Below are 8,448 nucleotides of genomic sequence, written 5' to 3'. Positions count from 1 at the left end.
TGAGGACAGAGGGAATTCGGGTTCAGAGGTGCAGAGTGCGGAGCAGTATGCATCGTGTCAACCCAAGGGCTGCAGCTCTCAGAGCAATGTCTCAGAGACTACGTAGAAGGTCCTACCGTGTCGCAGGACCTAATTCTTTATGGCATCTTGATGGAAATCACAAACTAATAAGGTAATTTTCTTTTTAAATGCAATCTTAAACATTGCATTATGCCTTAACCACTTTATTCTTCTGTTGCTTTAACAAAATGCCATTAAGTCACTAAATTTAAAATTTGTTTTTAAAAGTCTAAATTTCAGAATTAAGCAGTTGATTAACAGAAATCAGTATGGCTGCATAAAAAGGGTTGTTGAAATGGATGTAACAGTGCTCTTGTAGAACATCTAAAGCACACCCTTCATTGGATATTTTGTTGTTGTCTAATGCAGGTTTTATGCTCAACTAAGTAATTATGTATTTGTGTTAATTTAGATGGAGGATAGTAATTCATGGTGCCATTGATGGCTACAGTCGGCTTGTCACCTTTCTCCAAGCATCTAACAACAATCGCAGCAGCACTGTCATGAACTGCTTCTTGGATGCCATTTCCAAATATGGAGTCCCTTCCAGAGTAAGGACTGACCATGGGGGAGAGAACAATGCAGTGTGCTTGTTCATGAACCTGTTCAGAGGCACTGAACGAGGGAGTGCTCTTAGAGGAAGAAGTACACACAATCAGAGGATTGAAAGACTTTGGGTCGATCTGTGGCGTGGGGTGTCAAATGTGTACTATGACCTTTTCCACTTTCTTGAGAGTGAGGGCATTGTGGATGTAGATAATGAAATGCACATGTGGGCTCTGCAATATGTCTACATCCCAAGAATTAACAAAGACTTGACAAATTTTAAACACCAGTGGAACAATCATGGTTTACGAACCGAGAGACACCAGTCACCTCTACAAATCTTTGTCCGGGATTGCCTGGCACAACAGAGTCTGCCAAGTACTGCAATGCAGGAGATATTTGCAAGACCCTCAGACTCCACTGGAGGAGAGACTAATTCAGCAGAGCTTGTTGGTGGTGACAGTCATTCTGTATCTGGAGCGGTATCTCATGTGCATTGGCTTGAACGAGTTACCGTACCTCCAAACCAGTTCACTGTGACTGATGATGAGATGAAACAACTCACAGAACAAATTGATCCACTTGAAGGTCCCCGGGAAAATCTTGGAGTAAATGTACTTAAAGATGTCCTTTCTTTTGTGGAAAACCTAAGAATGTAAATTGACATTTAACAGTGTCACTGTTACTTGTTTGAAGTGTTTTACATGGCATGTGTCATATTCTGATCGGTATCTCCCCTCTACTTTCCTGACTCATTTATAGTTTATGTAAGGGCTAGTCATATCCCTGAGATAAAAAAAAAAAAAAAAAAACACTAAATCACATTAATAAACAACTTTTTATTGTAATTGTGATGTAAATTTCATTAATTTGTAGTATAATCTGAATACTTTCAGATGTGGATTCTTATCAGATATCCCAAGACAGAGCAGAACTGGAGAAAGGGACAAAACTTAGCAACCCCTACAAACATCAAAAAGCTGTAGTAGAACTGTATGATGAAATGTCCATTGTATAACTTTAGATAATCGAAGTGCACACATCCAACAGGCTGAAGGGCTTAATGTGAGTGCTCAACCACGTAAATACCTAAAACTAAGAAGAAATTTGGCACACCACAGCTCCAAAAGTATTATGTTCTCATCAAAGGTGACATTCCGAGCCTACAAGCTCTTCATTAGACAATGAACACATACATAGTTCAGGTTTTATATATAGCACAAACCTGAATGACATGATCACCCACATGATCCAAAAAAGGGCAATCAGGAAATCACCTCACATAAAGGCAATAAACAAACCTAAAAGTGAATACAACCACTAACTACAAATTCTGAACCTAAGCCTATATAAAAAAAATAGCTGTAAAGTATACATAAATTATAGAATCAAATTTACATTTGATTCTATCTTGATGTTGATTGTTTTCTTAACATCAGGCATTTTATTTAATGATTTTTGTGAGAGATAAAGTATTGTTCTTTTATGTATATTTTGCAAGTATTTTTTTTTTTTTAATATGTTGAGGTTCAGCATTTGTAGTTAATGGTTGTTTTCACTTTTATGTTTATTGCCTTTATCTGATTGCCATTCGGTTTGGGGGGCGGGGGGTCATGTGGGTGATCATGTCACTCTAGTTTGATGTATGTGATCATTGTCTGATGAAGAGCTTGTAGGCTTGAAATGTCACTTTTGGTGAGAATATAAATATTTTTCTACTCTTAGAGCAGTGGTGTGCCAATTTAGCTCTTCATGTTTCATAATAAAACTTTAAAACATGAAAATATTTAAAACTATTACATCAGTAACAGCCAACACAATTTTTCTACATCACTCCAAAAGTGGGGGATTGCAAAATACCACTTTCCATGTTTTCTCTGAAGAGTTCATAGCTGGGATGGATTGGTAGCCTCAAGACAATGCTGCAGGTATTTGCCTCTGGAAAAATTTTAGGGGCCTCATTCTCTTGAGGGTGTAAGAACTCCAATTTGGGTTCCACTGGGAACCCTAGCCTCGGAATAGCAGTAGATCCTGACACAAATCCAAGAATCTTGTCTAAGGTGAGGGGATATGCAGTTCCTTCTAGTAAAAATGAACAGGAAAAAAAAAAGTTAATGACCATTTTGCAGATACAGAATACCAGTAAAGTAGTTGTCACAGTTTATTGTACTTCATGTTCTTCCAAACCCATATAAGTATCCTCATCCCAGATAACAATAAAGTATAGTTGAATGTACTAAAAATACTTAAAAACAAGCAAGTACTTTTGTAGTAAATTCATTTTTTTGTGCTAAATAAGATTATATTTTATATAGACACTAATTAAAGGTGTATTTCTACTTGCACTTGAAAAAGTATATTAAGTAGCACTAATACTCAAATTCATTTTTAGTGCATTGAAATAAAGTATCCTATCACAAAAATATACAGAGGACTTTTATTTGTGTACTTCTAAAGTTTGATTTCATTACATTAAAAATTAGTTCAATCTTAGTAGATTTTTATATAGTAATCCTAAATTAAACTTTTAATAAATATAAGTACATTTTCCCAACTGTACCACATAAGTACACTTAATATAAATTGATTTTAAGTGTAGTCAGATAAAGTAAACCAAATATACAAGTGTTTTATAAGTGTATTAGTTAAAGGTGTGCTATGGTTCAGTATATATTTAAAAGTGTATGAAAGATTTGTTCAAGTGGCAACTAAATACATTTTAATACAGGGATAATATGTTAAAAGCACACATGAGCTATGGGATTTCATCAAACATATATACATTTTTATTTAATTTATCTTAAAAAAATATGATAGATAGATAGATAGACAGACAGACAGACAGACAGACAGACAGACAGACAGATAGATAGATAGATAGATAGATAGATAGATAGATAGATAGACAGACAGACAGAGAGAGAGAGAGAGAGAGAGAGAGATCCAACATAGCTTCAGTTTGATCTCATACCTTCCACTTCTATGAGCCAGTCCCTCCAGAAACAGATTGTTCTACTCTCCACTACTCTCCTGTTGCTGCCAACTGGAGAAAGTTCTGCTTTAAACAAAGCAGATATGTCTTCGGCCAAAAGTGGCTTCTCCTCATACATAAATACTTCTTTAAAGAGCTGAGGATGCTTTTGCATCAAATGTAAAAGCCCAAGACACTCCAGGCCCTCTTTAAATCTAGATAAGCAAAACATGTACCAAATGTGAAACAATGACAAAATAGTACTGGTAATTTGTCAGGTGAAAATATCTGTACATTCTTATACTCACTGTTCCAAGGAATCCCTCAACCTGTTCTCGATGAAAAACTTGGTAGCTGATTCCACTAAGTTGTCTCTGTCTTCTAGCGTCTGGATGTGCCATAGAGACCCCAGCATACTTAATTGGTCAGACGCCTCCATTATAGCACACTGTGCTTCATTTACATTCTGTGCCAACTGGATCTAAATTGACAATGAATTTAACACAAAATTAGCCATTAAATACAAGAAACAAAATACTTATATAAAACATTTAAATATTTAATGCACACACAAACCCTTAAGTAAGAGCTTTTTAAGGTTAAGGTTAACAATTTAAACATTCTAAGATATTACCACTATCGCCAAATTACAGTTACTAACAAAGCAACAGCTGGCATAAATGAAAATGTGCAATATATAAACTAACCTTGGTCATCTTTGCTCTGAAGTCATAGTCAGCAATCTCTTGAAGGTCTGGTACTGGGGGCTGAAGGTTGCACACCTGACAGAACAGTCTTTCTGAAAAAAAATTTGGCTCCACACCACCATGTATCAGGCACACAGCTATCATCCGTCCAACTATTTTGTACATTCCATTGTACAGTGCTGTAACACATGGGAAAAGCATTATTATGTCTATAAACAATGCTTAGAAAATGTGTGGTGCTTCTTAAAAAATTAATCACTTTTTTCATAGGGGACTATGTTTTAATTTTAATAATTAAAGATGATTTTTATAAAGACCTAATGACATTCAATGTGAAAGTGTGCAGAATTACAGAAAATTATAAAGGAGGCAAACTATTTTTCCAAAATGCTTAATGTAAACACACACACACACAAATTAGGCAGGAGGTTACCTTTGGAATTGCAGGCAAGTGTTTTTTTCCAGTCCTCTCCATCAAATATTTCGCATGAGTGGATTTCCCTCATCAGCAAAGTTAAAAATTCTCTCGTTGGTCCACCCTCATCAGCGGCTCCCTCACCAATCCCATCAGCATCTCTGAACACAACATCTAGTTTTGCCTCAGGGTTAAAACGTTGGCGTCGGAAGGCTCTGATGCCACTGTCTAGGATGTTGCATCGTGTTACATTGATTTGGTTGGAAATGGGTGCAGCTGTAAAATCCACTTTGTTTGACATTGTATTTAACAATGATTTCAGGTCAACACTGAAAAAAATAAATAAAAGAGAATGTTACTCCGTCTTTTGATCCAACTACAGTATAAATACATGTCTAACAACATCAATTGACTTACTCATACTCATCTTCATCTGAGATATAAATATCTGTGTCTGGACTGAGTAAAGAAAATGCCACTGAAACTTCTGGAGAGGAGGCCACGGCTGGAGCTGGAGCAGCAGAGGAGGCCACGGCTGGAGCTGAGAAGGAGGCCACGGCTGGAGATGAGAAGGAGGCCACGGCTGGAGCTGGAGCTGGAGAGGAGGCCACGGCTGGAGCTGGAGCTGGAGAGGAGGCCACGGCTGGAGCTGGAGCTGGAGAGGAGGCCACGGCTGGAGCTGGAGCTGGAGAGGAGGCCACGGCTGGAGCTGGAGCTGGAGAGGAGGCCACGGCTGGAGCTGGAGCTGAGAAGGAGGCCACGGCTGGAGCTGGAGCTGGAGAGGAGGCCACGGCTGGAGCTGGAGCTGAGAAGGAGGCCACGGCTGGAGCTGGAGCTGGAGAGGAGGCCACGGCTGGAGCTGGAGCTGAGAAGGAGGCCACGGCTGGAGCTGAGAAGGAGGCCACGGCTGGAGATGAGAAGGAGGCCACGGCTGGAGCTGGAGAGGAGTTCACTTGTGCAAGTGCATAAGTACTCTGTAAAATTGAACAACTGTGATCTTTCATTTGAATGTACTATTGCACTATTTGTAGCACTTTTGTTTATACATAATATAAAGGAAGCAATAAAATATTAGGCTGTCCAAAAAACGAAGACTGATATGAAATAGATCAAACAATAGGAACACAGTTTCTACATAATACTGCAGACACAAAGAGGCCTTTTGAATATTAGATTAGATTACCTTCTCTTGTACATAAAGTGCCGATCTTCCTAGCTGCCCACTAGCAATTATGGCTGCTGGGGTTTTTGACTCCAGACTCAAACGTGAAACCTGCCTCTGTGCATCAACCCTGCATAATTCAAACTCTCTCCCTTGAAGCTGTGGAAACGTGCTTCTGAGAATTTCTGCAAACTGTGTCTCACTCTGCTCTCTCTGTACAACAAGTCTCTGACTGGCAATGGCATCTATTGGTCAACAATGTGAAATGCTGTTAGTTTAATTTGTTTACAATCAACATGACAATTTCATGAATAGCATTATAAGCAAAGGACTTACCTCTCAAAGAAGATAACCGATCAATACCAGTGCGGAGAAGAGTTACTTTAAATGTACATGTCACATTTCTCCTCCGCGTCCTTCTGGGACGAGCAGGACCATGCAACGGCTGTTCGTTGCGGAACATCTCAAACCTTTCAGAGAACATTTAAACATAACTCTACTACGAAATTTAAACATATTTGCTATAACCTAATTAATGATCTGAGATAAAGTAAGTTTGATACTTATTGTTTGTTATTATAATGTCATGATTTAAGTTGTCGAATTAAATCATCCAATTAATTTATAGGGCTAATAAATAGATTTTATTTAAAGATTTTACAGATAGATAGATAGATAGATAGATAGATAGATAGATAGATAGATAGATAGATAGATAGGCAGACAGACATTCCCTACCTGTCCACAAGACTTTGTTCTCCAAGCTCTGCTGGTGATGCTTCAAGTAAACTGTCAAGTTGGGCATTTATGCGATCCCTAATCCCACTGAGACGTCTTCTAAAATTATTAGGTACACCAGACATCTTTGTTGTTCTCTGATAAAGAGATTAATAATGACCTAACAATCTAAAAAACGCGCCAGACACTACATCCGGTGCTGTCTTAAAATCATAAATGAATCAGACGTTTGAACGAATCGATTTAATAAATGATTCAGTGACATGCTGCCACCTACTGGCGGTTTCAGTTTCATTTTATAAATTGAGTCATTTAAATTGTTTAATATTTCTATATTCAAAACTTCATATTTTAAACATTAATCTCATAACATCGTTATTATGCATGAAGTCTGTAAATATTCCTTAATGCAACAAAAAAAGTTAAGTGCATGGCAAAGATGAAATGTTGATGCTAAGTTAAAATCTAAATGTTTTGGCTTTAAAATATGGAATACATTTAATAAAGTTTGAAAAAGGGGATTATAAAGGTTAAAAAACTAATCTTTAAGGAGTCAAATATCGCCCTATAATGTATATATATATATATATATATATATATATATATATATATATATATATATATATATATATATATATATATATATATATATATATATATATATATATATAGTACAGACCAAAGGTTTGGACACACCTTCTCATTCAAAGAGTTTTCTTTATTTTCATGACTATGAAAATTGTAGATTCACACTGAAGGCATCAAAACTATGAATTAACACATGTGGAATTATATATAGAATTATATACATAACAAAAAAGTGTGAAACAACTGAAAATATGTCATGTTCTAGGTTCTTCAAAGTAGCCCCCTTTTGCTTTGATTACTGCTTTGCACACTCTTGGCATTCTCTTGATGAGCTTCAAGAGGTAGTCACCTGAAATGGTCTTCCACAGTCTTGAAGGAGTTCCCAGAGAGATGCTTAGCACTTGTTGGTGCTTTTGCCTTCTGTCTGCGGTCCAGCTCACCCCTAAACCATCTCGATTGGGTTCAGGTCCGGTGACTGTGGAGGACAGGTCATCTGGAGCAGCACCCCATCACTCTCCTTCTTGCTCAAATAGCCCTTGATGCCTTCAGTCTGACTCTACAGTTTACATAGTCATGAAAATAAAGAAAACTCTTTGAATATATATATATATATATATATATATATATATATATATATATATATAAAGGAATGTAAGCATAGACGCCTTAAGACCTTAATGTTACCTTTTAAAAACTAATTGCAAACGTTTACGCAAAGTGTATTAAATATAATCTACAAATCATGCAATACTGTACAACTAATTAAGAAAGGTTTTGAGAGATAGGCTAATCAGTCCAATGAGAGACAAGTACTAATCATTCTAATTGTTTATTAAATAATTCTTTCTTTTCACTAATTAATGTTTATGTTTTTATTAAACACATTAATAATGCTTATATTTTAGCATGTGCAATTTCACAAAGTATTTATAATGTGGCCAAAATTGCTTAATATTCAAGAAGGACATATAGAAATATGAAATAAATGTAATGTTATTATAGATTACAAAGAGATTTATAATGAAATACATCCAAAAGGTCATTATATATATATATATATATATATATATATATATATATATATATATATATATATATATATATATATATATATTCCAACACAGATTATAAATATATTTTGGAATATATTACAAGAAATTTATTATTTAACTGTTGTAATAATTTCCAAATTTACACTCATTTGTGTCATGTAATAACAATATTCATTATATGTATATATGTATATATATATATATATATG

At 35.9% G+C, this 8,448-nt stretch overlaps 1 protein-coding gene across 2 annotated transcripts; it reads right to left on the bottom strand.

The window, feature by feature from the left end:
• Positions 1-1,430: 1,430 nt before the first annotated feature.
• Positions 1,431-7,037, bottom strand: LOC132148977 (uncharacterized). 2 transcript variants are annotated; one of them, XM_059557823.1, is made up of 8 exons: positions 6,198-7,037; positions 5,883-6,106; positions 5,117-5,673; positions 4,718-5,028; positions 4,285-4,463; positions 3,886-4,058; positions 3,578-3,792; positions 1,431-2,688 (listed from the first exon to the last, which is right to left on the bottom strand). In XM_059557823.1, exons 1-8 carry the CDS (start codon positions 6,343-6,345, stop codon positions 2,432-2,434), a joined length of 2,064 nt encoding a protein of 687 aa, XP_059413806.1. In that variant the 5' UTR covers positions 6,346-7,037; the 3' UTR covers positions 1,431-2,431. The 2 variants fall into 2 exon arrangements, with proteins under 2 accessions (XP_059413806.1, XP_059413807.1); XM_059557824.1 differs by having other exon boundaries at positions 4,285-4,376.
• Between the last annotated feature and the right edge of the window lie 1,411 nt (positions 7,038-8,448).

The sequence above is a fragment of the Carassius carassius genome, chromosome 9 (assembly GCF_963082965.1).
Source record: "Carassius carassius chromosome 9, fCarCar2.1, whole genome shotgun sequence".
In the NCBI taxonomy this organism is placed as follows: domain Eukaryota; kingdom Metazoa; phylum Chordata; class Actinopteri; order Cypriniformes; family Cyprinidae; genus Carassius; species Carassius carassius.
The sequence above is the reverse complement of the archived record's forward strand: the minus strand, read 5'-3'. Positions and strand labels throughout refer to the sequence as shown.

Coding starts and splice junctions, on each gene's coding strand:
- LOC132148977 (XM_059557823.1), bottom strand. CDS start 6,345: ATGTTCTCTGAAAGGTTTGAGATGTTCCGCAACGAACAGCCGTTGCAT. Junction 5,674..5,882: donor CACTTTATGTACAAGAGAAG/GTAATCTAATCT, acceptor TCAATTTTACAG/AGTACTTATGCACTTGCACA. Junction 4,059..4,284: donor TCAGAGCAAAGATGACCAAG/GTTAGTTTATAT, acceptor TTGTCAATTTAG/ATCCAGTTGGCACAGAATGT.